Consider the following 27,635-nt stretch of genomic DNA (forward strand, 5'->3'; position numbering starts at 1 on the left):
GACCCATTTTCTATTTAATATTGCGCCGTAATGTAGTGAATGTGATGCTGGAGTTTCTCATGGAAGTTCCCACTTTTTAGGAAATTACGAGAACGAGAACGAGAATCTCTCAGGCCTCTAATATACAGGTCTCCCTTTACTGTGGAAGTTGAGAACCAGGACCCTCGCAGTATCTTTTTTCACGATATGGCTATTGAATTTAAAATTTCAATCTGAACCAGGCAATTCTACAAGGCTATTTGACATCATAAGTTTCAAGTTGAGTGCCAATCATCCAGGTGCAGTGGTACGCTTCATACTCCCAACAACCCGGAACGCGGTTTAGCATTTTCGAGATTTGGACTGCTAACCTTGTCATGTCGCCACATTAGAACTATCAGAATTGTCGCCTGCAACCGATCGGGATATTCGTGCATGGAATATGCAGGTATCGTACTTGGCCACGCGATCTGTATGCATAGTTGTCAAGGACACACAGAATTACCTAGAACCGAGGGGGTTGAAGTTCGAGATGTACCTTTTTAAGCTATGGATTTCTGATATGTGAGGCTGCCATTAGCGGTTGATTCACCCTTCATGAAGATTTTGGCCTGTCATCGAAAGCCACAGCGGAGCTAGAAAATATCTCAGCCCCCCACGACCAAGACAGTCACCCTATTTCGTGAGCCTTAGTCAGTTTAAACACGCCACGGCTTGGGCCTAGTCACAATCAGTATGAGTGTCCCAAAGATGTTTGTATTGCACCTGAGCAGCCATTCGAGCGTGCTCACACTCCATACACATCTCGATCTATATAGCATGGATAGAACCCCAAGGTCCACGGATAAACGATGGAAATTTTAAAAGTAAAATTATTGTAGATATAAAATGCTGCATAGACGCCATGAGAAGACAGTAAACGTTCACCTCCCCGGTGGCGGGGAATACGTCATGGGCCCTGGGGCCGTGTATGGAGAGAGGAGGGTTGCACCTCGCTCCAGCGTCGCTCGGGCCCGCAGCTCTTCTCGCTTCTGAATTTCCTTCTCATCTTGAATCAAAGTGCAACAAGTACAGCAGGTCGCCCGAACATAATCGGATGCAATATTACCCTTGATATCATATGCCTTTCTCGTTCGAGTGTGCTGGATGGTAGCCAGTAGCCCTATTGCAAAAGTTCAGCATTCCGCGGCATCTCGTAATCCATACATGGGTGAACTTACATTGACACCCGCACAACAGAGCCATGCAAGTGCAAGATCCATTACAAATCTCGTACCCCAGCATATTGGTCGGGTCCCCCTTTTGCGATTTCATTGATAGCCGGTATTGCGTCTTGCCGTATAGAATGCACGGGCAGATTGCACCTAGACAACACGTTCCAATGTTCGAGCATTCGCAAAGCCCGTGACTCCAGGTCCCACCTTGTACCTCTTGATTCGGGTGCATTATCTGTCCGGGCTGATGGTACGAGCTCAAGTCTTCGACCGTGGGCGCTTGCGAAGCCGGTGCGGCGGTGGGAGGTGGGAAGTATGGCAATTTCGGCGACTGGAGTGGATTTGCATCGGGGGCGACAGAAAAGGTTTCGCTTCTTTGGGGGGCTTCGGGGTTCATTTTTACTGGTAAGGGCCCTGGTGAATTTGGGGGTTGGCTGCGGGGGCTGTACGAGTATAGCGGCGATTGAACAGGTTGGGGATGTTGAGGAGGTTCGGCATATGGTGCATAGTGAGCAGGATGCTGGTCTGGCGGTGGATAGTTTGAGTATGTGGGAATAATACCCTCCTCTTGTAGATGTCGTTCTTTTTCATTTGAAGCAAAGCGGTGGGCTGACTGTTCAAGCTGTTCGCTGGGTGGTTCTATCGCCGGTTGTTGAGCTGAACTCGACATTGTGGGTACTGACGGAGGGGAATTTGACTCTGGAAACTGCGCGGTGGAATGCATCTCAAGAGGAGTTTCCATGAACGAGTATCTCCGATCATGTCCCACGTGCGTGTCCAGATGTAGTGGGCGACTCATTTTGATGCCGGCGATAGCGATGCGCCACTCTCTATATTGCCCCCTTGAGCTTCAAAGACCTCAGGTGCAGCTGAAGAGCCAGAATTATGTATACTGTCCAGTCAAGCCTCAGCCCCTGGGTGAGAAAGGAAATAGGTGGCTAGGGAGTTTGTCGCTGTGACCTGCATCGCAAGAGCTCGCCCCTGGAGCCTAATTTGGGCGGCACACGCTCGGCTAACAGATCATCCGTCGGTCCGCTTGTAGGCGATATGCGACAGCAGCTCGACAGCGTGAATGGAACGAGTCTAATTCCATAGGAAGTGTTTGGTGGGAAACGCGCGTGACGGGGGAGACACGGAGGATGCTAAACCACCGAAGTGGAGATACAGACTGTCTGAGGGGGGGGCTAGGTCAGAGCTACGCGGGGAATGGACGATATGAGTGGCTTGAGAGCTCGAGGTTCATTATGAACTTGGTTGTTTAGCGTGGTCCGGGTACACTAATGCATCTGCTTCACATGGCTGTTCGCTCTGGTTGGGCTGGGACCCGCCCGGCTCCTCCCGTTGGGCGCCGTGGTCCCTCTCATCACACTTTAGCTGGGCGCACTAAGGAGCGTTGTCACTCGGTAGCCCGTGACTGCTGGATCCGTAATGTAGGGCTTGGGAGATAATTAGTTACGTAGGTGTTGGTCTCGCTCCGCTGGAAAGCGCCCTGTATAGTGGGCCGTAGAGATACACAGCTTGGATTGTGTCGTCGACTATGAGAAGTAAAGGTTTTGAATGTCAGTTACAGGACTTGTTAATCCAGATTCAAAGGATCGAGATTGGCATAGATATTCCAGTGCGGGGTTCAAACTTCTAGTTTATTTCTCACTTTAAATTGCGTTGGTTCTTGACATGGGTCAATCACCGCAGCGGGCCTCTGCTACTCCGAGCCCGGTCCGGTTCAAAAGGATTTTATCACCATGGTAGGTGTGTTGACTGGTATAACTGACTTAGTTATCTCTCCGGATATGTCATCCTTGATTAACTATCGGTTGCTCCAAACATAACACCAAACCTCTTTGCAAAAAGTACAGTCGGCTTTCCGGTGGGTGGATTTCCGGAACAGGCGGGCAACTTGAGGAGTCGGTGAAGCGCTTCAATTTTTTGCATTTCCAACCCGACCCCTGGATGGATTGACTCAATTTTGAGAAGCGTGCCCTCGGTATCCTGTTCCTGGCTAAGGGTGTATATAGGGTGAATGCTCGTGTAACGTTTTCTTGACGTACAAACTCAATACTAGATCACGCGCCCTTGACGCACAGCGATCAAACCGTTAACCGTGTCTCAGGTATGGTGGCGGACCCTCTTTACTTTCGTGAGCAGCTCAGCTGCCTGGATAATACTGGGGGAACCTGTGAACTCCATGAAAAACCGAGGCCAAGCTCCAAATGTTTGATCAGGCCCGACCGCCGAATCTCTTGGTTTCGACGTATCACCTAGGCATTAATACTGCAAACCCTGTCGATTGTTAGGCACCAGCGACCGATAAGAAAATAAACAGTTGATCTTAGAACTGCTACTGGATCCTATGGCACTGTACGAGGTAGCTTATACGGACCATGTAGAAGCCGAATACTTGTGGCTGTCAGGAGAGTCGAGAATGTTTCTAGGGGGGCTTCTCCCCAATCGCAGACGGAGGATCGACTCGGGTCACAGAGAAATGGCACGGTTGGCACGGTTGGCACCTATGGCCGACCATCGTGGTACCACGCCACCTCCAACGGACACGATGATTGGCAGAGGCGTGAACAAAGCCCGTTCCAAGAATCGCCTGATCGACCCGAGAACCTTGTTATCCCTTGCCCCACAGGTTTCGGAGATGGGGGTGAATGCGAGAGCTGCAAGTGTAAAATCGAACGCCTATTCTGCTGCATTCCGAGATCTCCGGTTCCTGGATTGAGATCAGCTGGCTTGTTCTGTCGAGGTCATATTCAAGCCTGGAGCCCGGAGCCTCAAGCCTGGAGCCCTATTCAAGGGACTGCAGGACATCCTTGGCCGTATGCAGGGATCCCAGGTCAAGGTTTGCAGGATTTGGCATGGAAAGAGAGTGGGTGAGTTGGAAGATACTGAAGATAACTGCGGATGCTGCACCGGGCAGAGGTGTAGGTAAGAAGCATAAAAGGAAGTCTTGACGGGAGTCAGCCAAGGACAGACAGAAAGGAACAGCCCGGTGACTTCATCCATCGGTCTGCTCCATTTCCCATTTCCCACTTCCCATTCCCCGTTTCCCATCTCCCACTTTACTCCTCTTGCTCTCCACTCTTTATCATCAAGAATTTGAGATCGGAAACGATCCACTTCCAGGCGGTGACGGGCGATCGGCGTCACTTGTGCTACCGTCCCGACTCCGTTTAGGTTCTCTCGATCCTTTATCTCTCTCCCCCAGCGTCTCAGCCTTTTCCTGATCCCGGCTTTCTGACCGATTTGCGGTCTGCTCTCTACCTGTAAGATTCCTCCCTCGCCCAACGTGCTCGAGATATCTCCTTCCCCTGTCGTCTTCCTCCCACTAACTCGTCTCTATTCAGATTCGTGACGCCAGCCTCTCATCTGTCTCGTCCACGTCCATCTGCCGGCGTCCCAATTTTATCCCTCATATCCAACCAGCACCCCGCCTTGTTCCCGCTTCCATACCTTTCCGATCCGGGCAACCCTGACCAATGTCCTCTCCATGTCAAACCCGCCGCACGCTCCCGAAGACACTTTACATGACCCCCTGGTGACACCTGCTACGCCCGTCCATCATGATTGCTCCGAGGAGGCAGAGCTCTCCCAGAGCAACCCACGTCACCACTTGTCGCAGGACCACCGGTCCCAGGGGGCTCAAGGGGTGCTTTCTCCATCGCGTGCTGAATCCCCAACGGTCCGTCAATGGTCCCAGCCCGTATCTGCTTTCGCCCTAAATAGGACCTCCACGATTCCTTTGGAGAAATTATCCCGCCCTGAATCCATCCATAGCCCACAATTGTCCGAGAGAGACAGTATCTTCGCGACACATTATCTCCCTTCGGATAGCGGCGCCAATACCCCACAATTGCCCCCCGAAAGGGCCTCGGATCATGAGCGCCCGGTGAATGCCATCCCCGGCCTGGATGATACACCTGGGTCCCCAAGTCCTATATCCAAGGTCTCCCCCCACCGCTCCCACGTCGATCCTTCCCACATGGAAGTTGACGTCCGCAGACATCTCCCATTGCGCTCCTCGCCTCTGTTTTCTCACACCAATGCCCCCCGCTCGTCTCTACTGCGCTCGTCCATCTCTTCTTCGGACCACGTGAAAGATCAGCAGGGGGAGACAATCACTCCGTCTGTGCACATTGGGCCTTCGGATGAAACAGGTACGAAAGCTGGCAGCTCTCAAGACACTTTGGCTGAACGCAGTCTTCTTCCGTCTTTGATAGACGATGCATCTCACCACCCCCGGTCCTTAACGCCCTCGTCGTCCGGCCAGGACCGGCCGATGGTTAGTTCGGAGATCGCACCTCATACTTCGTTTGCAGACTCCTCTCGAGGTATTCCTCTCGAAGAGAGCTCAACCAGGGGTCGCCGTGGGCGAGTGGATAGCGCAATTGAGGCAAACCTTGCCAACGCGGAGCCTGCCTCTAACGTGCGCAGCCGCAAGTCTAGCCATTACCTTGGCTTGTTTAAAGAAAACACGACGTCGCCCGACCGTAAACGATGGGACGACCGCACTAAGCAGCAAGATGAGCCATTTGATCTGAGGGATCACACCATGGAGCCCGAAAACCCGAAACTTCATACCCTAGCAGAGGAGGACGGGATACTCCGCAAAAGTATTTCTCTCCCTTCATTGGACCATGGTCCGTCACCCGAGTCAGCGACGTCGATGAACACGTCTCAACAAGCCGACCAGGAGGATGGCCGCCAGCGGCGTCCACAAGCGCTGCCACGCGGTCTCCTCGAGGAGATCCGCAATTTTCATCTGACTCCGGGTGGCGGCCGCGGATCCTCCTTCTCCAAAAGCATCCCGACCCAGTATTCGGAGCGCAGTCGCGATTACTTCCAAAGAGAACCTCATGTCGAACACTTTGCTGATTCACTGAGCTCTTTCGAGGAAGGAGAGCGTCGGGAATCCGCCCAATTCGAAGAGGAAGAGGAGAACGAGCAAATCTCCTCTGCTGTTTATTTCCCTCATAAGCGCACAGTTCCGGAAGGGGTTGATCTTTCCGAGCAATTACTGGCGGACTCGGGTAGTGTGGAAACACTTCAAATTTCCGCTGCAGAGAAAGGCAATGAACTGATGCTAGTGCCCCAAGATCGTAGAGAGTCTGCGGAGCAGGAAGTCGGCCATGTGGATATATCCTTTCGATCTAAAAATGAAAGTAAGATCCTCTCCGGCGAGCTTCCGGATCTTCGGTCTCCGGCAGAAGGCCTGCCAGAGAAGTCCTTGAGTACGGTTTCCGAACACAGTTATGATTCCACTGGAGAGTCTGAAATTGTCTCCGCGGACGAGAGTTCTCAATCAATGCATGATGAATCTAGCCTCACCGACGACCTCGAGGTAACGCCGACCGCCACGCCCACGCAACGATCCCGGTTCCCTTTGAGACGCAAGTCGAAACCCGCAGGGCCTCTTGGAGCCGTGGAACTGAAGCCGTACAGGCATCAGGTTGGGGGTCATACCACTGTTTTCCGCTTCTCGCGACGGGCAGTGTGCAAGCAGCTCAACAATCGGGAGAATGAATTCTACGAGCGCATTGAAAAAAGGCATCCTGATATGCTAGTGTTCCTTCCCAGGTATGCTTTACCCCATCATGATGGTAGTGTGGCAAGATCGTCACCTGGCATCAATGCGTTTAGCGTTATTCCCCGAAGAGGGTCCGATATTGTTTGATGATCTAACTTGTCACAGATACATCGGCGTTTTGAACGTGACTTTTTCGAAGACCTCGAAACGCCTCAGAGCCAATACCGACCGTTCAAACGGAAGCATTCTCAATGCAAGTCAGACTAACGGATCTTCGGCAATTAATTCCCATACGCTGGAAGCTCCGGAACCCCAGCGAATCGTCAGTCAGAGTCAAGTTACTGGGGTAATTCCCAAAGTCATTCTCGAGAACAACCGTCATATCATCCCCGCCGATCTATTCACTCGTCCTCAACGACCGCGTCTTGCAGATGACAGCGTGATGGGCCGGCCCCGCTCGGCTGACGGTCTCGATCATGTAGCAGCGGACTCCGATTCCACATCACTGAAGAAACGCACAAAGATCTGGGGTGCGACTACAGTCAACAGGAAACTCCAGGAACAGGTGCTCCGGGAAGTCTTCAGCCCGCCAGCCATTCACCATCATCGGCGACACGCCCGTGGCCCCCTTCATCTACCGAGAGCCAGCTCAGATATTCCTCGTCAGCGTGGAAACTTGTCAGAAGAGCACGCAGCTAATAGTCGCCCGTCGTCACTGGGTAAGATCGAGACTTTGAGAACCCCTGCCAAGGAGATCGCGCGGTCCAATCCGGAAGGCCCAACACTTTCGTCATCGGCCTCCACCGCTTTTGAGGACAATCGTAACCGTCTCGAAAAGGTTCAGACCGAGGAGCAGCCAGATCGAGCAACCTCTCTTCATCGTGGCCAGATGAGGCGGCGGCACTCAGGAGGTGGCCTGCAAAGACGTGGAAGTATCAACTCCCGCAATGATGGCGAGCTCCTGTTTTTCGACGACGAAGGTTACGGTGGGGATAGAGAGGATGAAATCTTCTCAATGGAAGGCGATGCATCTATGCCTGAGAACTCCATCCCCAAAGTCAATTCTTCGTCCTCCATTTCCACAGTCTCGGAAAGCGCCTCTACCATTGGGCCCTATGACATTGAAGCTGGAACCCCTAGTAGAAAACTTTTGGACGCCTCGCGTGCAAGGGCGAAGGACGACGCCAGTTCTGAATTGCCAAGCAATCCCAAGGAGGCGCAATTGCGAAAAGATGATCGAGTTCAGTTTTTCCTCCTACTGGAAGATCTCACGGCTGGCATGAACAAGCCATGCGTCCTCGATCTCAAGATGGGCACTCGTCAATACGGCATTGAGGCGAGCGAGAAAAAGAAAAAATCGCAAAGGAGAAAGTGCCAGTCGACCACATCCCAACAACTGGGTGTTCGCCTTTGTGGTATGCAAGCCTGGAATGTCAAAAAGCAGGAATACATCTTCGAGGACAAGTACTTTGGACGAGACCTAAAATCCGGTCGTGAATTCCAGGATGCACTCACTCGCTTCCTCTACGATGGCGTTAGCTACACCAGCGTGGCTAAGAAAATCCCCGTCATTTTGGAGAAAATCTCGCTGCTGGAACACATGATCCGAAAGCTGGACCGATACCGTCTCTATGCTAGTAGCCTTTTGATTCTGTATGACGGAGAGCAGGCAACCCCTCCCTCAACGCCTAGTCGTCCCACTAACGAACGGCCCGACCTACGACGACGAGCCTCTGAAGATGGGCACAACAACATTGATGTTCAGCTGAAGATTGTCGACTTCGCCAATTGTGTGACAGGCGAGGATGAATTACCTCCGGACACGCCCTGTCCGCCCCACCATCCGCAGGACATTGATCGCGGGTACCTCCGAGGCCTTCGCACCCTACGGATGTATTTCCAACGCATCATGCGAGAAGCTGCCCAAGACGAGTTCATCGAGCGTGGCGAGGGCGAGGCCATCGCGTTGGGGTCACAGCCTGCTGTTCGCGAAACGCCCTCAGACCAATATTGGGACGAGAGTGTAATGGACAGCGACGCGGGTGAAGTCAGCTTCTGAGGTGCTTCATCTGTCAATCCTCCTTTTCCTCTTTCCTTCTCTATATCTTTCTTCTCCTTATTTCGGCTTGATTTCCAACACCAGGATGTTCGGGGATAGACGGAGTTTATCTTATCATTATGCGCCTTGATTTGTTTTCGCGCCGAGCTTCCCTAGGGAAGTACGACTTATGATCTCCACGGATGCTTTAATGACCCTTGCCAATGCCTGGATGCATTTAGAGCCCGGCTGATTTTGTGCTTCTCATTTCATTCCCCTTTCCACTTGGATGGCATGTATGAATTAAGCAACCCTTGATTCCCCGTCTACCTCTTTTCACTCATGTTTCACTTCTCGGTCTTGTTTTATTGATAATACCCCTCCAATCGGGATCTCTGGGCTTTCGGACCCGTGTTCACCTGGGTCGAAGCTCTGTGTATTGTATATGATCTATTTCCGATTAGACAAGAATCTACCTTTATCCTAAGCTCTTCCGTATCTCCCTGTGTAAAGCCTCGTTTGATGTCACGTGTCCTCCGATAAGTCCAACCCCAGCTCCTCTCGCGTCATCGCGGATGAGCTGTACAACTACCTTTATCGTCAGGAGTCATTGCGAATAGCTCTCAACCCCGTAAAGAGCTTATGTTGCAATCCAATGACGTAGGGTGGAGACGCGACAACACAGCAACTGATCCACCCAGCTGACACGGCCAACCATTCCTTCTCCGCAAAGGACCTCGCAGACATACCGGTGGGGCTGCTGGACGGACCGCCCTGATATAACACCGTCACAAACCTACCGAATTTCACGTTCTTCATTCATCTCACGAACTTCCGTTCCAAATTCGAGCCATTCGTGCGGCGAGCACGATGACGAGCTCCCACGGCCATAGGGACCCGCCGATCGACAAGCGCGACTTCGATGCGAACCGGCCACTGCTTCAAGATGGTGATACGGAAGGGCACACTGGGCATTCAACACCGTATCCTCGATCACAACCGGAATCAAGTCACTCGCGCCTTTCGGTCGACAGCGGAAGCCGTAATGCCGACGATGGACTGCTGAACGATGTGGTGGAGGGTATTGTCGAGCGTGATCGACAGAAGATACACAGGGAGGTGGTTCGGGTGGTGAGCTTTGTCTGGGGCGTGGTTACTTGGTATGGTTGCCCGGTCATATGCTATAGGTATCCCCGACGCTGACGTTCGGCTTGTAGTCTTGGTGCTGGAAGTATCACCGCGTTCTCCTTATACGGGCATCTGCTGCTTACCCGGCTTCGCTACACTCAACTGCAAGTTAACGCGGTGTCCATTGCGGCGGAGGTTGCAATGTATCTGCTCGTGCCATTGTTTGGGTACCTTTGCGATCGATACAGCCCGTCGCCGTTGTCGTTAGGGTCGGCGATCTTATTTGGACTGGGGTATCTCCTCGCTGCCTTTACATACAAGAGCGGCCCACCCGAGGATGTTGGTGGCACCGGATGGCCATTCTGGGTCATGATAGTGGCCTTCATCTTGGTCGGAATGGGCACCAGCTGCATGTATTTGTCTGCCGTGGCAACATGCGCAAAGAACTATGGCCGGGGGAAACACAAGGGTATCATGCTTGCTGTTCCCATTGCGGCATTCGGCCTGAGTGGCATGTGGCAGAGTCAGCTGGGAACTTACGTGCTGTGTGAGCGTAATCCCGATGGCAGCCGTGGTGATGTGGATGTGTTCCGATACTTCCTTTTCCTGGGGCTGCTGCTTCTGGCCATTGGAATAATCGGTACATTCGCTCTGCGCATTGTTGACGACGAGGAAGAGAAATACATTGATGAGACAGTTGAAGAACTGGAGCGCAGTGGATTGCTCGAAGAGAGCGATTTCTTCCGTCCACGCAGTGATATAAGGGCCGTGCTCGAATATGGCACCTTTGGCTCTGACGATGATGAAGAGTCGGTGACTCTTTCGGATCAGGAGCGGGAAGAGCAGAGGCGTGAGAAGGAGCGCCAGGAAGAGGAACGTCGGAAGAAGAACTGGCTCCTCAACTATGAAACGCGGGTTTTCCTCCAGGATCCGACGATGTGGTGGCTGGCTGCTGGCTTCTTCTTGGTCACTGGGCCGGGAGAGTCGTACATCAACAACGTGAGTCTTTTCATCGTACTTGTTATGCTTGATATCTAATCACAAGCAGCTCGGCACTATCATCCCGACTCTCACTCCCCGATTCTATTCTCCTCTTGCTCCTCCGCCGGCCGGTCTCCCATCCACTCATGTTACCACAATTGCCTTGACCTCGACCATCGCCCGGCTCCTCACGGGATCTCTTTCTGATTTCTTTGCACCTCCAGCAACACATCTTTTCCCACCGATCCCAGAGCACAGCCGACATCGCTTCGGCCCGTCTGAAACAGGCGGTCTCACGCTTTCTAGGATGACCTTTCTACTTCCATCCGCACTCCTTCTTTCCATCGGATACCTTCTACTCTCATCCCCCCTCCCAATAGACCACCCACCGGTCTTCCATGTCACCACCGCACTAGTTGGATTCGGCTACGGCAGTGCATTCTCACTAACACCGATCCTCATCTCCGTCGTATGGGGTGTGGAGAACTTCGCCACGAATTGGGGCATAGTCGCCATGATGCCAGCCCTCGGCGCCGCGCTCTGGGGCGTTGTCTACTCCCGTTCTTACCAGAATGCCCTGGATGCGATCGGTTCGCCTGATGGGCAGTGCTATGGTTGGAAGTGCTATGGGTACTGGGCGGTGGGCTGCACTATCAGTGTTTGGGTGGCTCTTGTGGTTTGGTTAGCTGCCTGGAGAGGTTGGAAGAAACGCGGTGTTGTCGTCTAGTCGAGGACCACCACGATATGGCCATTTGCATCACGATATTTGTTTCGGCGCTTAAGCGTTCCCCCGGCTAGACGTATAATTAGCCAATAGAGACCATTTTCAAGATATTAGTTCTTTTTGCGATGTCCACAAAGATCCACATATAACGAATCATATCCTAATCAAAGAGAGATAGAGAAAACCCCTACTGCATGTTAAATTGAAGGGAATCATATTGCTACACAGATTATCACGAGGAACGAGGCTCTAGAAGGACTGCCACGTTCTTAAGGTAACATGACACTACACTTGGTACTGGAACAAAACTAGGCGGATTCTGACTTACCAAACTTCCCTTCAAACACATCGAACTACTATATTATTTACCAAGTAGCCTATTTTGCTTCCAGGGCCAGTATGAACAGCCGCGCACGTCGACTTTGGGCTTGTGTTTATTTAGGAACCTTAGTAGAGATAGTCCGCCCCGTATACGATTGATCCTCAACCTTTTTGATATCATCTTCCTCCGAAACAGCAAACTGCTGATCGATATCCTCCAGCTCCAAGCGTTTGGTCTCGGGAATGAACAAGAACCCAAAGACAATAGCCACAACCGAGATGGAGCCGTAGATGAATCCGAGTTTACCACCTAGATAGACATGACCTGGTGTATCGGCAGTTTCCATGTATGGGTAGGAGAAAGTCACGGCAAATCTATCACCACTTAGTATTCAGTTCAAACAAGATCCAGGGAAATCGAAACGTACTCGGTAAGCAACTTAACCGTATAAGCAATTTGTAGTGTCATTTCTCGCAAAGGTGACAAGGGGAGCTCTGCACCGAGCACGTATACAAGGGGCGCCCAGCCGAGAGACCAACTGAAGCTGTATAATACCAACATGGCCACGATGCCTTTTTTGGCTGCGAGGTTGCTTGGATCTGCCGTTCCAAGAGCGCCCATGGTCATCAAAAAGGTCGTTTGCATGGTTGAGCTGACGTGGAACATCATCCTGTATGAAATTAGTTTCAAGCTGCATCAAAAGAAAAGGAACAATTATAGTTTTGAGATAGACTGACCTGCGCCCAACTTGGTCAATGAGCAATCCTGAAGTAGCAATTGCTCCAATATCGACCGCATTTGTACCCAGTGATACGCTAAATGGATTGACGGAATTCAACTGCTTCACGAACAGAGTTCCGTACTGCGACGCGAACGCTTGACCAGTAGCTTGCTGGAAGAAATTGCAAGCAGCAATGACAAACGTACGCTGTCGGTTCTCCTTGGTGAATAGATCTTTGAAGCTTCGCTTCTGGAGCTGCAGAGCAACCTTTTCGCAAATAATCTCAAATTCTTCATGCAGCTCCTCGTCGGACGTATCCTTTGACTTGAGCCGTCTGACAGCCTCGAATGCTTCCTTGCGCCGATCGCGGAGAAGGAACCATCTCGGAGATTCGACGGAGAACCATACCAAACAGCACACGGTGAAAGGAATGATGAGAATCAGACCAAATGGGATCTGCCATGCAGCGTTGGATTTGATGTTTTCGGTTCCGCGGGTGATGGATGTCACGACGAGGCCTCCGACTTTGATGCTCAGCCAGTATAGAACTCCCATTCCACCACGGATTTTGGCGGGTGCGAGTTCGGATAGGGTTGTTGGGATGACGGCCATTTGCATACCGAGGTAGATATCTGAGGCCAGGGGTGTTAGCCATCCGGGACTGTTCCAAGGCTGGGAGAAGCATGGAGCTCACAGTGAAGGGCTCTGGCAGCTTGAATTTGGGCTACTGTCTTAGAGCTAATTACGACGGATGTACTGCCGAGCGCATATACACTCATGGCGAAGATGCACATCCGACGTCCGTATGTATTGCTCACATAGCCACCGAGAAAGACACCTGAGGAGAAGACGGAACAATGAGCACACAATGTATGAGAAAGGAACAGGCGGAACAAACCAAGAATCTGTCCTCCAGCCTTCAAACTGTTATAAAGGGACTTGAATAGCGGCTCCAGCTTATACTTGTGCGTTTTCTCACTATAAACACCGAACTGGCGAGTAAACGAGTCCATCGCCTGACACGAAGCAAAAGCCTGATCACTGAAACCATAGTTAAAAGCCGACAAGACCAAAACACCGACCGAGAACATCAGCATCGGGCTGATATTCCAGCGGCTGGGTGCCATTCTCGCACCGAAGAGTCTTGGAAGGTGAATGGCAAGGGTCCCTGCGCGACTTATCAATCAAATCTGATCCGGATGGCAATCAGATATGATGAGATAAAAAGCTCAGCCGATCGCGGAACAGGGGAACTCTGTAATCGAGTCCGCCTAGGGTTAGCTCCCTCAGATCCACTGCAATACTCGCCGTATACCGGTGAAATTTTACAGAGGGCTTTACACACCCTTCAGCCCTACGGTGGCCAAGCTTCGGGTAAGCTTTGCTCGGGGGCTCGGCAGATCCCACTCTGGTTGAAGTGCCGACCCTTCAGTTGGCTCCACACTCAATGCCAGGGAGGCAGGCAACAGATTTACGACATTCCAAGATTTCTAGCGCGCACAAGTCCAGCGGAGACGTAGTGGTCTTGTGCCAATGAGAATTAACGGGAGCATTCGGGGTTCGAAATGTACTTCCATTGCTATGCACCAATAGGTACCAAAAGCCAAAGATAATTGAACAAATAGCTCAACCCCAAAGCTAGACATCAGTGGATGTCGGGTCCAATCCTGTAAACACTTTGTACAAGCGCTTACTGGCTGCGGGGCCAACGCGCGAGTCAGTTAGTGCGCCATTTTTATTCGCGGATTTCTAGTTCGGCATTGTTAGCCGTATTCAAAGACGGTAGAGGAAACGAGCGGGCCGAGATTGACAAGGAGATAACACGCGTACCTTGACATCTTCCAGCATTGTGGGTCCATGCATACGCATGCCCCTGACCAAATCAGTAACGCTGGGATATTGGTTTGTAATACCGTACGCCATCGAAGCAGTCACACGGTTGACTTCCTGGAGCATCTTGACGAAAGTGTCGAGTTTGTCCTCGCCAGATTTGACCTGTCCCACATCCATGCAGAATGCGGCATCGTTGCCTTCCATGCGTTGGCGTCGGTATGGAATCGTGGAAATGTGTTCCGTGAAGTTCTTGATCCACTCTGCTGACTCGGGTGCCGCATTGCTGTGGTGGATAAGACACCCGTGTGTCACTTGCAGGGCGAGAAGGGCGTCTTCGATCGTATCATCGTCGACGGGTGGAGTAGTCTCCGGTTTATTCTTGGTCTTCCTGCTGCGACCACGGGCTGTACCGGATCCTTCGCTACTAGGAGGTTGCTCATATTGTCTCAGAACCTCAGCCTGGTATGCCCTGTTTCGAGAGTTTCGGTTTTTGCGCATCCAAGCTGTCAGGCCTTCAATCAAGTAGATGACCGTATAATTTAGATAAACGCTTTTGAGCCGGAGAACATGGAGTTCTAGTGACTCCCTTTCCTCGCCGTCCGGTGCTGGAATAACCATATCAACAAAGTCTTGTGCAGGGACCAAACACAAGACATGCTTCTCTTCCTGGATGTGGAATGCGCACGGCTCCCAGTGGCCTGCGGCTTCGTTGTATCTGGCATTCCTTTTTCGGCGCCATTTGACCACATTAGAGATCGGCGCCGAGACGAAATTATGATCAACTCCCAGCCGTTTCATGAACTCGACGGTCTGGTTGCCCACGCTGCTCTCCTCCATAGAACTGGCCATATCGACGATCATTTCCGGTGTAGAATCTTTCTTGTCCACTTTGGCCTTGTTGACCTCCGAAATGTCTGCCGCCAATTGCTTCTCCTTTGCTTTTTCTTCTTTGAGCTTCTGCTTTCGCTTCTTCTCCAATTCCCGTTCCAACTCCTTTTGCACCTTGGCTTCAGCTCGCACCTTTGCCCTGGCCTCTTTCTCTTCGGGTGGAAGCTTGCTTGATTTCTTTGCTGGCGCTCGTCGTGGCTCCACAGGTTCCTCCAGTTCGTCGCCGTCAGATAGATCAGAAAGTGACATACCTCCCACTGCACCGCCTTTTTGCTTCTGTGGGTTGGATGTGGTTTTTGGTTTAGACTGTGTAGTATTCACTTTGAGGCTGGAGAGTAGCTCGGCAGTCTTGCTAGAAAACACGGAATTGGAGACTGGCGCCTCCGGCTGGTCATCAAGAAAGTCTGTAAATCCAGGAAGTGAGAACGGATCGCTGAACTCCTCTATTGTGTCCTGATTCTTTCTAGGCTTGCTTGTGTTCGAATTCTTTCCCGGGGGTTTCAAGAAAGCGTCGTCATCGTCATCAAGCGCAATCACGTCGTAAGGCTCGTGATTTGGTTTTCGTGGTGCAGGCGGCCCGGGCTTAGATACAGGTTGCGGTGCCGATGAAGTGAAGAAAATCGGGTCTGATTCTTCCACGTCGCGTTCTTGTCGTTTCAGCACTGCGGGGTTTGAAGGTGGGAGGCCAAAGTCATCGTCCGAGAATAGCCACGACGAACGCCGCTCCGGGAGTGTTGTTTGGCATGATGTAGTTGTCTGTCTGAGAGGCGAACGATTCTCATCACTGCGCCTTCGTTTCCTCGCAGGCTCGTCGAAGGTATCATCGTGATTGAAAAGCGAGACGTCAATTGAATCTGACGAAATCAGTCCCAAATTGGACGGCTGTCGCGTGGGGATCGGACGCGACGGCTGCCGCACCGGTTGCAGCTGTGGTTGCAACCGTGGCTTGTCTGGCAGCGGAGGATCCGAAGAGATCAGGTCAATGACATCGGGCATCTTGCCCCAGGTGAGATGGCGGAGGCACGATGCGACGCGGGGAGGAACGCGGCGTCACGAAGTCAGGTGACCGTTATCGCGATCTACAAACAAATTGAAGTGGAATGAGAGATAATCAAGAGGGTATTGTTGATTTCAATCTAAATTACATCATACGGAGTAAGAGTGCCGTAATTACTGCTAGGAAGGCCCCAGCAAGAGCCAACATGGCCAACACCTGTTGCCAGCCATGGAAGGGACGTCTCTCGACTGTCAACATGGTCAAGATTTCCTCCTCCAGTCTGTCACCCATCGCAGTGAGCGAGAATTCATGCTCCGCTCTTGCCTTGCCGGCCGCAGCCATCCGTTCAATGTCCGTTTGGCTCATTCCGTATAGCACCTTATCCATAACCGCCGTCCACTCGTCAACCGCGTGTGCGTCACGGAGCCAGCCCGTTTCACCTTCGACAATCGTTTCCAATGGACCACCGGTATTTGACGCTAGAACAGGAAGGCCTGCAAGCATTGCCTCGACGGGCACGATCCCGAAATGTTCATTAATCGGGGTGTAAAGAAGGAGCTTGGACTGTGCCAGGAGGGTATTCTTGAAGGTAGTTGGAACGGAGAGGAGGAAGAGGACATCAATGCTATCGGGAATGGAAAGCGCCGATACAACCGTCTTCGCGGTTGCAGTCTCAAGACCGAAGCTTTTGGCAAGGTCATCGAGTTCCTGGTGATATTGAACGTTTTCTTGTACTCGGTTGTCATAACCGCCTGTGCAAATCTCAGTCAGAAATTATAGAAAAAATAACAGTCCAGCACAAATCACTTACCAGCGATCACCAACCGCGTCCCTTTCCTCTTTCTTGCGCCCAACCCATTATACGCGCGAATCGCCAATGCCATATCCTTCTTCCGTTCGAAGCGATTGACACTCAACAAGATCTTCTTCCCACCCCAAAGGGCATCCGCTGCTTTAGTTTCTGGTGCCGCAAGTCCAGTGTTTGTGTCGACACACGGGTAGACAACCTCCACATCGCCGAGTTTCTCAGTCCCAAACACCGAGCGCACGACGCCTCGCGAGAAATTCGAGTTCGCAACCACGCGATCCGACGCACTCATTGCCCAGCCCTCAAACCAATCAAACGGGTATCGGTATAGCAGCTTAGCAAGCCGGAGGAGAGAGCCGCCTTCATTGCGGCGCGCGAGCAATTGGTCGGGGAAGTGGCAGTAGAATAGGATTCGTTGGGTTCGAGATTTGCGGGGCTGACCGAAGGTCTTGAGGATGGGTACGCAAGCGGGCAGCTGGTCGACAATGAAGATATCGTCTCGGATTTCCTCCGCATTGCCGCTCTGATCCTTCTCAGAAGACTGGCTCGGTTGATCGCGCGACCCAAGCTCTGTCAGTAGCGATGCAGTTAAATGCAGCTGGCGTAGCGATGCCATGAGGATGTGCAATCGGCCGAATATATGGGCAGGGAAGATGGTGTTCCCGCGAACACGAACGTCCAGTGTACCATCGCGGGCCTCGTCGAAACAGTGCGCCTTGTCGCGGTGGGAGGTGTAGATCGTCACGCGGTGGCCGCGGTTCTGCAGGGCCAATGCGACGTCAATTATCAGTCGCTCTGCACCACCGATGCCCAGATCGGGGTGGATAATGATCACATTGGAGGGCGCGAGACCCGACATGGTGGATGGGGAGTTGAGACCCAGTTGTTGACGATGCGATGAAGACACGTGGGGGTACGTCATCACATGACGACCGTATAAGAATGTCTTGATTGTTTGGCCCTATAGAATTGATAATTGTCTATAAATCCATATTTTACTTGAAAGCATTATACCTGTGACGCGCCTTGTTTCTATTTGTTTGTTGTCCTGTTATCACTGCTTATTCAACTCGGATAGCAGCACCCGCGCATCTGCCGGTGGATATTCCTTGTACCGGATTCTTTCAATCGCATCGGCACGATTTCCGAAGATATATGCATAGAATGAGGAGAGAGGACAAACGGACCGAAGCCTTTGTATCTTCAGGATAGAACGAAAAAAAAAACATATAACAATGTCCACCATGCAGCTCTTGACTGGGAATCCCGGGCCACTCGATCTGATAAAAGCAGTGGGGAACTAGACAACCCACTCGGCTCCCCCGGGGCACGGGAAGGACGCCGCACCGTGTGTTTTCTTCCCTGCCAAGAGGACTCTATCTCTTCTCTCTCTTGTTCAGCCCTCTCAGCACAAAATAATGGGAGAGGAAGAAAAGTATCCAGAAAGCAGCCAACCCGGCGAACGCGAGGTCGCCCAGGCACCGCCATCAGAAGATGAGCTCCCAAAACCAACCAAACTGTAAGTCAAAGGTCAGCACGGCTCCCCAATGCATCACCAAGCCTCGCAACTATACCCCAAACACAAACACAGACTAATAACCCGATGCAGCCGCCAGGTGATGATCGTCGCCGCAGGCTTCATAACCATGTTCATGACATGCGCCATCATCTTCGCCTACGGGGTGTACCAAGCCATCTACGAACAAATGGCCAAAGAACCCAACACCCCATTCACAGGGACCTCAACTTCAGTAATCAGTCTCATCGGCACATTATCCATCGCAATCATGTCCATGGGCGGTCCCTTCGTGATGACCTGGGCAAAGCTATACAGCCCCCAGCCCGTAATCATGGCCGGCGGCGTCGTCTTCGGACTCGGCTGTATCCTCGCCAGTCTAAGCGAGCACGTATGGGAATTCGCACTCACGCAGGGCGTCCTCGTCGGCATGGGGACATGCATGGCCTATGTACCGACGATGTCCGTCGCGCCGACGTGGTTCGACAAGCGACGCGGACTGGCGATGGGGATTGTGATTTCGGGGTCTGCGTGCGGAAGTATGATCTGGCCACCTGTGTTACGGGCGATTACCTCGCACCTCGGGTTCCGCAATGCTTTGCGGATCTCGGGCTGCTTGGTGATTTTGTTTGTGCCGCTGGCGGGCTTCACGTTGCGCTGGGAGCCGAATTTCAAGGCAAAGGTGCGCGGCCAGATGGCGGGATTGTCGAGGTCCACGGGGTGGCTTAAGGTTCCGCTTGTGAATTGGCAAGTTGCTAAGTCGAGGAAGTTTGTTGCGCAGGCGTTGGGCTGTTTCCTGCAATCTGCGGGATATTCGACGCCGTTGTTCTTCTATGCGGCGTTTGCGAGGTCGCTTGGGTATAGTGATAGTATGGGCGATAACTTTATTACTATTAGCAATGCGTCGAACTTTGTTTCGCGTATTGTGATTGGGTATACAGCGGATAAGTTTGGTCGGTTGAACGTGTTGTTACTGACGACTATCATGAGTTCTGTTGCCGTCTTTGCATTCTGGTTGCCGGCGACCTTTGCGGGAGGCAGTGTCTCGCAGACCTCTGCCGATGCATTGTTTATTATGTTTACGATCTTGTACGGGTGCTTTGGCAGCGCTTATATTTCATTATTCCCTGCGAGTCTGATCGAGTTGTTTGGGGTCCAGCATTTCACTTCGGTGAACGGGGCTCTTTATCTCATTCGAGGCATGGGGGCTTTCTTGGGAACCCCATTGACCGGGTTGCTGCTGCCAGGACAGTCAGCGCTGTCCGCTCCATTCAACTACGAGAGAGTCACAATCACTGTGGGAGTGCTGCTTTTCGCAGCTAGCATGGCAACGCTCTGGGTGAGAATTACCGGTGCGACAGGACAGACATTGACATGGAAGCTTTGATACACCATAGCGCAAGGGATGTTCAACATTGTCTTACGCAGTATATATCACTATCAAAATTCAATCCAATTTCCGTATCAATAGATTTGTACAGATCCTTGAGCATGTAAGGATCCAGGTCGACCGGACCCACTGTTCTGCAAGGCGGAAAATGCCCCAGGATTGCGGTCAAATATCAAACGAGAGAATAGAATGGGAAGAAACCAAGGACTTCCAAATGGGTAGAAATTTGCACCAATCTAGAGACAGCCAAGGGAAAATGTACAATGGAGATTCCAAGCGAGGTTTTGAATCTACCGGTCATAAAAGGGTTTGATCGTGCGGTGGCAAGAAAATAAACCAAAGAATATGTAAAAAGAACAAACAAATGTGCATAGAGGGACGCCCGTAGCACAAGTGGAGAAAAGGCAGAAGAGGTATCGAAGAATCGACAGCGGGGTAAGAGTGAGAGACGTCATAATACAGGAATTCGGGGTAGTGTATGGGCGTGAATCAAAAGAAAAGAAAAAGGGTATGAAACAAGTAGAGGAAAAACATTAACGGACAAGAATGTACATATTGGGGGGAAACGGTAGCGACAGGTGTAAATCACAACACGTTTTTTGTGGGGTGAGGCGAGGTGTGGAACAGCACAAGATTAGAAGCAGTTAAGCGTGCTCTTCTTCTTTTTCTTGTTGAGGGCGTTCATCCGTTCCTCCAGCTGGGCACGAGCGGCTTCGGCTTCGCGGCGAGCACTGCGCTCCTCCTCAACGACTTGGAGAGAAAGACGGGCGGAGTTGCGCTCCTTGCGAAGAGTGGACAGCTCGTCCTCGAATTGCCACGCCTTCTTCTTCCAGGACTCGCAGTCGGACTTGACCTTGCTGCTCTGGGCTTCCAGGTCGCCGAGTGCCTCTTCGAGGGTAGCAGTCAGCTGCTTCTCGGCATACAAGTGCTTCTCGATAGTCCGGATGCGGGCTTCTTGATCTTCAACTAGCTGGATGTTCACCAGCTCCTTACTAGCGTGGCGAGAGCTGGGTGGGGACACGCTGCTGGAGCCATTGCTTTGAGCGATGGTTGGGAGAGGAGGAAGGGGAATGGCCGGAGGCGGCGAGGGTAGAGATGCGGCAGATGAGCTCTTGCGGAGGTTCGATGTCATCGAGCTGCTGCGATCGTGCGAGCCATCTTGGGTTCCGTTCTTGAGTTGAAGCTGTTTGAAAGTTAGCGATTGTTCAGAGTCCCAATGAGCCAGTAAAACATACCTCGAGCTGCTCAATCCGCATCTGGTAGGTCTCGATGTCCGACTCAAGAACAACAATTCTGGCCTTTGCATCCTCCAGAGCTTGGTCACGTTCTTGCTGGATAACAGACAAGCGGTTGTGGTGCTGGTCGAAGCTGTTGGTAATTTGTTCCTCGAGCTCCTCCACCAGGCGCACACTCTTCTCCTTCTCGGCGGTGATCTCCTCAACCAAAGTCTCCTTCTTCTTCACCTGCTCGTCCTTCTGGCGAAGAGCATCCTCCAGGGTGGCAACCAAGAGAGCCAGCTCATTTACCTTGGCTTCCTGGACGGAACTCTTTTTCGCCAATTCCTCGACGTTGGCGCTGTCGAGCTGTTTACGCAGATCCTCGTTGGTGTCCATCAGTTCCGCATACTTCTCGGAGAAGTGCTGCTTCTGGGCCAAAACATCCTGGATCTGGTCTGCCATCGTCTCGGCAGTCACATCCGAGTTCAAGAGAGTCGAAACTGCCTTGAGCAGCTTCACTAATTCATCACGAGACTCGGTAATGTCCTTCTGCAGAGTCGCCATCGACTTGGCATGCTCGGCATCTTTCTCAGAAAGACGGGACTCGTGCTCGGCTTGAAGAGCAGCCTTGGTGCGCTCCTCCAGCTCAGCCAGCTCCCGCGTATGGGTCTCCTGTAGCGAACCCAGGTTTGTCTTGTGTGCATCAATGGCAGCCTTGTTAGTCGAGATCTCCTGCTCGAGTTCGGCGATACGTGCGCTGTGGGTGTCAGCGGAGTCACCGCCAACGTCCTTGGAAGCAAGCTGTGCAGATAGCTGCTCTTGAGCATCCGAATGAGACTTCTCCAGGCCAGCAATAGTCGCCAGTTGAGTAGCAATGGTGGTCTTGTGCTCATCAATATCCTTCTTCAGACCATCAACAAGCTCCTGCTGCTTGGCACGTTCGCTCTCGAGAGCCTGTGCAGCGGCTTCCTTATCGTTAGAGGTATCACCCGAGTTAGCCCGCTCTGCGCGCATAGCCTCCACAGACGCAAGCGCGCTTTCAAGCTCAACGAGGGTTGTGGTAAGTTGTTTCTCCGATGACTGCACGGACTCTAGAGCAGTATGGTGCTTGCTCTTCCACTCGTTGAGTTCGCCCTCCAGAGCATTGATCTTCTTATCCTGCTCCTCGGCACCGGCATCCATAGCCTTGGTCGCGATCTCCTGGGTCTTCAGAAGGCTATTGAGGTTCTCAATGGCAGCCAAGAGTTGGTTCTCACGAGCCTCGTGGGCTTCCCGTAACTCGTTGATCTGGATTTCCTGGCCCACAACCTGGTCACGGAGTTGAGATACCATAGCCATGTCCATAGACGAGGCTCCCTGCATGCTGGATCGTTCGCGGGTGAGTCCAGAGATAATGGTGGCCTTCATTTCCATCTCCTTCTTCACACTTTGGTTCTCAGCTTCCATGGACTGGAGGCGCTCCATGCGGGTTGCCAATTCGTGCATGGTGGCGTCGAGATGGACCTCAAAGGTCTGAAGAATCTCGGGCCGGCTCGCAAGCTCCTCAGTCGCAATTGTCCGCAGCGCGGTGAGCGACCGGTGAGCACGGTCAACGCCAGACAGGAGATTTTGGCTTGTCATGCGGCGAATCATCTTGAAACCGGGGGTGGTGGGGGAGCTAGTCCTGGTGCGCTGAGCCTCGGCCTCGGCCTTCAGCTTCTCAACAATTCCAAGGATCGCCTCGTGCTCGGCTTGAAGCTCGGCATATTTCTGGGTCATGATTTCGGCACTTTCCTGGTGCTCAGCAAGGGCCTTGCGCATCTTCTCGGCATCCTCGTCAGACTGGATGGGAGTGGAGGAAGCGACAGTGGTAATAGGGGTCTCTGGCTTGATTTCAGAGGACTCGTGCAATGCAACTGATTCCCCGGCCGAGGACAATTCCGAGGAGAGCGACTGCGAGAATGAGTGTTGTGCTCCAGAGTTCGAGTTCGGAGCGCTCCTGTCGTCTAAAAAAGAGACGGGGCGAGAAGCGCTGTTCTGGGCATCTGGAGCGGGGTGACGAGCTTCATCGAGCTTGTCCCGGCGGAGCTCAGCCAGAGCCTTCAACGCTTCTTCATACTTGGACTCGAGCGTCTCGTAGTCGTTCAGAGTAGACTCGTGGTTAAGACGCAGGTCAAACAGCTCTTGAGTAACTGTCTCGAGCTTGTCGGCAACAAACTTGGACTGGGCCGGGCTGGTAAGGGGCTCCTCATACATAGCTTCGGAGCGTCGAGCCTCCAGCTTGTTGGTCACAGTCTCCAGCACCTGCAAATCATCACCAGGCACATCAGCGGTCTTCTCGGCCTCCGCGACCTCTTCATCATCCTCTTCTGGAATTGGTTCTCCCAGATCTTCGTCCGATTCGGGAATGGCGGTCTCGGCTGCTTCGTTGAGGACGTCCAAAGAGGGAGTGTGACGGTGGAACTGCGAAGGCTTAATGGGCGTGGGAGAATAGGACGAGTCGATTCCGTTAGTGCCGTCATGGTTCTCGCCATTTTGACGACGCTGGTCAAGGTCGTGTAGCAAGTGATCAATGGTTCCGAGGCCCCGTTGGCGCTGAATAACATGCTCCAGGCGAATCACTTCACGCTGCATTAGCTCCATGTCCTGGTCAGACTCGGCGAGTCGATCTTCCAATGTGGAAATGTATTCCTCGCAGCTCGTCTCATTTTCACGGGCACGGCTAAGCTCCTTGCGCAGCTCGGCCACAATGGCCGCATGCTTCTCCTCGCCGGTAGTGGCACCGTCGAGCTTCGACTCTAGCTCATGCAGGTAGGTCTCATTGCTGGTATCCCGAGCCAAAAGCTTCTGCACGCGAGACTGGAGTTGCTGGTTGACGGTCTCGACGTAAGTGCACTTGGTTTCACGCTCCAAAAGGGTGCTTTCTGTGGTTGCCAGAGAAGACCGAGTGTCAGACAGTGAAGTCTCCAGGCTTTGAATTGTCTTTTCATATTCAAGAACCACCAGTTCCACGGACTCGGCGAACGACTTGGATCGCTGCATTCGCTCGATGGAACTCTCGGCCAACTCGGAAGCTGGATCGTCGGTCTCGCCCTTAGTAGCCTCCGCATCGTTGGCCAGGTGCGAAATGAGTTTCGTGTGACGCTGGCTGAGAGCGTTGTAGCTCTCTTGGACGTCCAGCAGCTGGTTTTGCAGCTGGATTTCGCGTTCATTCTTGCGCTCGCTGCGCTCTGTGGATGCCGCGTCTCGACGGTCCGAACCTTCGGTGTTGCGGATCTGCTGGCGGAGGAAGGCCACCTCGGCCTTCAATCGTTCAATCAAAGCTTGCTTGTCGCCTTCGTCTGCCACTTGCTGGATTCGAGGCTTACTCTGGATAGCTCTGGCTCGCTGGGCGTACTGAACTGTATTGAGAGTCTCGCTCAAGTGGAACTCAGCGGGGGTTACACAGGCAATCATATATGTAATTGCATTACCGCCCAGAGAATCCTGGAGCAGACGGGTGAGTTTTGAGTCGCGGTAGGAAACGTGAGAGCCGGACTGGCGAGACGAGAGCTGCGAAATGACTTTGCCGAGGGCGGCGAGACCGGCATTGATGGAGATACCCTCCCGCGCACGTTCACCCGAGGCACCGGTGTTTTTCATACGTTCGCTACCTGCCAAATCCACAAAGTGCAGCTTGCTATCAACGGTAATGGAGTCGCCGCTAGAGAATGGGTCCACGGGCATGGACATGCGCTTTTCTTTGGGAGACGTCGGTTGGCCGGAAGATTTGCGCTGGACGAGGTTCAAGCTGAAGACGGCGTGGGAACGAGAGGACTTGGCATTAATGGCGGTGGAATCGGTTTGACGAATAGCGGAACCAAAGTTCAGAGCCCCAATCAGGTCTTCAAAGGAGTTGATACTGACTTGGTGCAGACCAGTCAGAAGAATGCGTCCCTTGGCGTCTTCGCGGATAGTGACGGTGCTGCGATCACCGACGGGTGTCGAGTCAGGAAGCAGCAAATCCCGAAGCTGTTCATTGTAGATCTGGAGGAATGTTAGATCTTCCGTCACGCCTGCGATTTGAGACCAGTCCCTACCTCGACATAGGTCGCCTTCATTTGCCAATTCTTCTCCGGGCTTTGTTTGCCGAGGCTTGCTGCAGAGCTCATCGAGTATCTCTGGGGTGTTCGGAGACCGGTCGTGGATCCGTTGCGATTGTGTTTCGAGCCGTCGAGCTTATCGAACAAGGCCTGTGCAGCGCGGGGGATGATGCCTAGACATTGTGCATTGCGATTAGCCCACATCCCTCTAGATATCCAATGGTAAACTCACCCATTGCCTCCGAATGGCCTTGCTCGCTGGGCCCGGATGTGCCCATGGTGTACGATTTTCCAGCGCCAGACTGGCCATACGCCAGAATCGAAACATTGTATCCTTGGACGAAGGAGTTGACGCTATCATTCAAATAGTCCCAGACACCATCCTGATCAACCGTCTCGGGGAAGACACGATCGAAAACAAACAGCTTGCGGCCCTGCGGGACGTCCACGGCCAAGCTGGTCGAAGCCGTAACGTGAACCATGGATCGCTGGAATCGTTGGGGAATCAACTCGTATCCGGGGTCGGTGGGCTTCAGCGGTGGTCGCACTCGAACAGCTATTGCGCAGTCAGAAATCCGTCTTCTGGGGGTATCTTTATCGCCGGCTCTTGGCCAGACAGTGCCGGTGCGGCGTGCGCGCATGGCAACCGGTCCGGGTGTATTGGAAACAGGAACGGTCACGTACCGACTTTGACCGCGGTTTTTCCATCATCGTCAGAGGCTCGACTTCCACCCTGTCTGCTGCTCATACTCATGCGACTATTGCTGCGCGGCGTGCGCATCACCGCGCTGATGGGTCGCGGGGCATGGCCCGTTGGCGACGCTGGCGGTGAGACGGTCATCTCCCTTGGAGAAACCACGCCGGGTGGGAAAGCAAAGAAACGTTGATTATCAGAAGGGGTATCGAGGGATAGTCGAGAATCGCATGTGTGACGAGGACCGGGCAATTGTCTAGAATGTGGAGAGCGCGACGGTCAGTTTCGTCGGCCCCTTAAATTTTTTTGGACCGGTGGAGCGATCCCCAAGCAGGCAGCTCAACACCACACAACACGACGGACAAGAAACGACGTACCTGTAGAGATTGCAGACTCCCCGACAGTATCAATGGATGGGTCAACAAAAAAAAGAAAGCAGGGGAGGAAACGTTGGAAAAAGGGAGACGTCTGGAGTAGAGGCCGTGCACCCTAATCTGGGAAAGGTTTAGTATCGATTAAGATGAAGGAGCACAAAGGTGCGCGTTGGCTGCAGTGGGGCCTGAATGGGGCCATGGGCCAAGCGAGGGGGCCCAGGGGCCTTTCGTTGCTTAAACTACTCCGTACTGTCGCGGTCCGGAGGCTAGCACCGAGACTTGTTGTCTTTGGTGCCTGAAACGGACCCGCGTTCCACGGTTCCTCCTGTTCCTCGCCCTGAAGAAGCCAACTCGGACAATATCGATTCCGGGGTATCCACGCGTTCCAACCGTTCGTGTCAAGGTTCTCCTCCTTTGGGGTATCAGAGTGGATCGGTCAGATGGAATTCTGATCTCCGCTACGAAGTACCCCGTCCGTTGGGTTGGAGTCTCCAGGTCCAAAGTCAACCAGGCTGACCGCAGGCTTCCGGATGTCGATCGCTGCCCGCTGGCCGATTCAGACACCCGGCCAGCCAGGGACGGGCCAGTCTGTCCAATCTGGCAATTGCTCCTGAGACCCACACTCGAGAAGGCAACCGGAGGACAGATAGCAGGACTCTCTGCTTGTGTCACTGTCTTGAGGATATCGATTTGGCCTAGACTCGTCGTACATCAAAAAGGGGTCCCTCGGCCCCCCCCTACAGTAATAGAGTAATTGTCCCACGTGGCCGGGCCAGAACGTTCCGCCCAAAATGGAAATACTCCTTACTTTGCAAACTGCGATCCTCAGACTGTGTGCCTCCGCACGATCCGGTTCACGGCCATGGGCCATGAAGTTCAGGCCGTGATCGTCCCGGTAGACCGGTGGAATAAACCCGGAGGAACGTGAGTCCATGCGTGATACTCCGTAGATGTAAACAGACAGGTATAATTCCGTATCAGCCTATCACAATCGACCTGGTGGATGCCGCATCCCAAGTCTCGTGCGAGTTCTTCAGGGCCACGAAGCCACGGCGAGATCGAATTCGGTTAATGATCCCAATTCTGCGCGTCTTCATTTCCCAAAAACAAGCTCTAGGCCCTTGGCTCGAGCGAGAGTGGGCACAAAAGTTAGAAACTCTACTGGACGTAAAGTTTTCAGCTCCCACCTGTGGCTCTTCCCGTATTCGTACCTACCACCGATA

The 27,635-nt window shown here is 52.7% G+C and overlaps 8 protein-coding genes across 8 annotated transcripts; 3 read left to right on the forward strand and 5 right to left on the reverse strand.

The window, feature by feature from the left end:
* Positions 1–902: 902 nt before the first annotated feature.
* N7498_000788 (DUF614 domain protein) lies at positions 903–1,992 on the reverse strand (the record flags this gene model as incomplete). The annotated part of the gene is made up of 2 exons (XM_058447851.1): positions 903–1,141; positions 1,200–1,992. The coding sequence occupies 2 exons, from the start codon at positions 1,990–1,992 to the stop codon at positions 903–905; spliced, it is 1,032 nt and encodes a 343-aa protein (XP_058313262.1).
* Positions 1,993–4,683: 2,691 nt separating this feature from the next.
* N7498_000789 (inositol polyphosphate kinase KCS1) lies at positions 4,684–8,779 on the forward strand (the record flags this gene model as incomplete). The annotated part of the gene is made up of 2 exons (XM_058447852.1): positions 4,684–6,770; positions 6,886–8,779. 2 exons carry the CDS (start codon positions 4,684–4,686, stop codon positions 8,777–8,779), a joined length of 3,981 nt encoding a protein of 1,326 aa, XP_058313263.1.
* An 849-nt stretch (positions 8,780–9,628) lies between these two features.
* N7498_000790 (MFS transporter) lies at positions 9,629–11,594 on the forward strand (the record flags this gene model as incomplete). The annotated part of the gene is made up of 3 exons (XM_058447853.1): positions 9,629–9,918; positions 9,976–10,885; positions 10,935–11,594. The coding sequence occupies 3 exons, from the start codon at positions 9,629–9,631 to the stop codon at positions 11,592–11,594; spliced, it is 1,860 nt and encodes a 619-aa protein (XP_058313264.1).
* Positions 11,595–12,025: 431 nt separating this feature from the next.
* On the reverse strand, positions 12,026–13,761 carry N7498_000791 (general substrate transporter; the record flags this gene model as incomplete). Its single annotated transcript, XM_058447854.1, has 4 exons — positions 12,026–12,287; positions 12,341–12,583; positions 12,651–13,266; positions 13,329–13,761. The coding sequence occupies 4 exons, from the start codon at positions 13,759–13,761 to the stop codon at positions 12,026–12,028; spliced, it is 1,554 nt and encodes a 517-aa protein (XP_058313265.1).
* Positions 13,762–14,272: 511 nt separating this feature from the next.
* N7498_000792 (uncharacterized protein) lies at positions 14,273–16,351 on the reverse strand (the record flags this gene model as incomplete). The annotated part of the gene is made up of 2 exons (XM_058447855.1): positions 14,273–14,383; positions 14,465–16,351. 2 exons carry the CDS (start codon positions 16,349–16,351, stop codon positions 14,273–14,275), a joined length of 1,998 nt encoding a protein of 665 aa, XP_058313266.1.
* A 145-nt stretch (positions 16,352–16,496) lies between these two features.
* Positions 16,497–18,019, reverse strand: N7498_000793 (GDP-Man:Man(1)GlcNAc(2)-PP-dolichol alpha-1,3-mannosyltransferase; the record flags this gene model as incomplete). The annotated part of the gene is made up of 2 exons (XM_058447856.1): positions 16,497–17,104; positions 17,164–18,019. The coding sequence occupies 2 exons, from the start codon at positions 18,017–18,019 to the stop codon at positions 16,497–16,499; spliced, it is 1,464 nt and encodes a 487-aa protein (XP_058313267.1).
* Positions 18,020–18,578: 559 nt separating this feature from the next.
* N7498_000794 (uncharacterized protein) lies at positions 18,579–20,063 on the forward strand (the record flags this gene model as incomplete). The annotated part of the gene is made up of 2 exons (XM_058447857.1): positions 18,579–18,679; positions 18,770–20,063. 2 exons carry the CDS (start codon positions 18,579–18,581, stop codon positions 20,061–20,063), a joined length of 1,395 nt encoding a protein of 464 aa, XP_058313268.1.
* Positions 20,064–20,700: 637 nt separating this feature from the next.
* Positions 20,701–26,200, reverse strand: N7498_000795 (uncharacterized protein; the record flags this gene model as incomplete). The annotated part of the gene is made up of 5 exons (XM_058447858.1): positions 26,029–26,200; positions 25,577–25,900; positions 25,342–25,517; positions 21,302–25,288; positions 20,701–21,249 (listed from the first exon to the last, which is right to left on the reverse strand). Exons 1-5 carry the CDS (start codon positions 26,183–26,185, stop codon positions 20,701–20,703), a joined length of 5,193 nt encoding a protein of 1,730 aa, XP_058313269.1. The 5' UTR covers positions 26,186–26,200.
* Positions 26,201–27,635: the final 1,435 nt, after the last annotated feature.

Source organism: Penicillium cinerascens (genome assembly GCF_028974065.1).
Source record: "Penicillium cinerascens strain IBT 15544 chromosome Unknown contig_16_segment0_segment0, whole genome shotgun sequence".
NCBI lineage: Eukaryota > Fungi > Ascomycota > Eurotiomycetes > Eurotiales > Aspergillaceae > Penicillium > Penicillium cinerascens.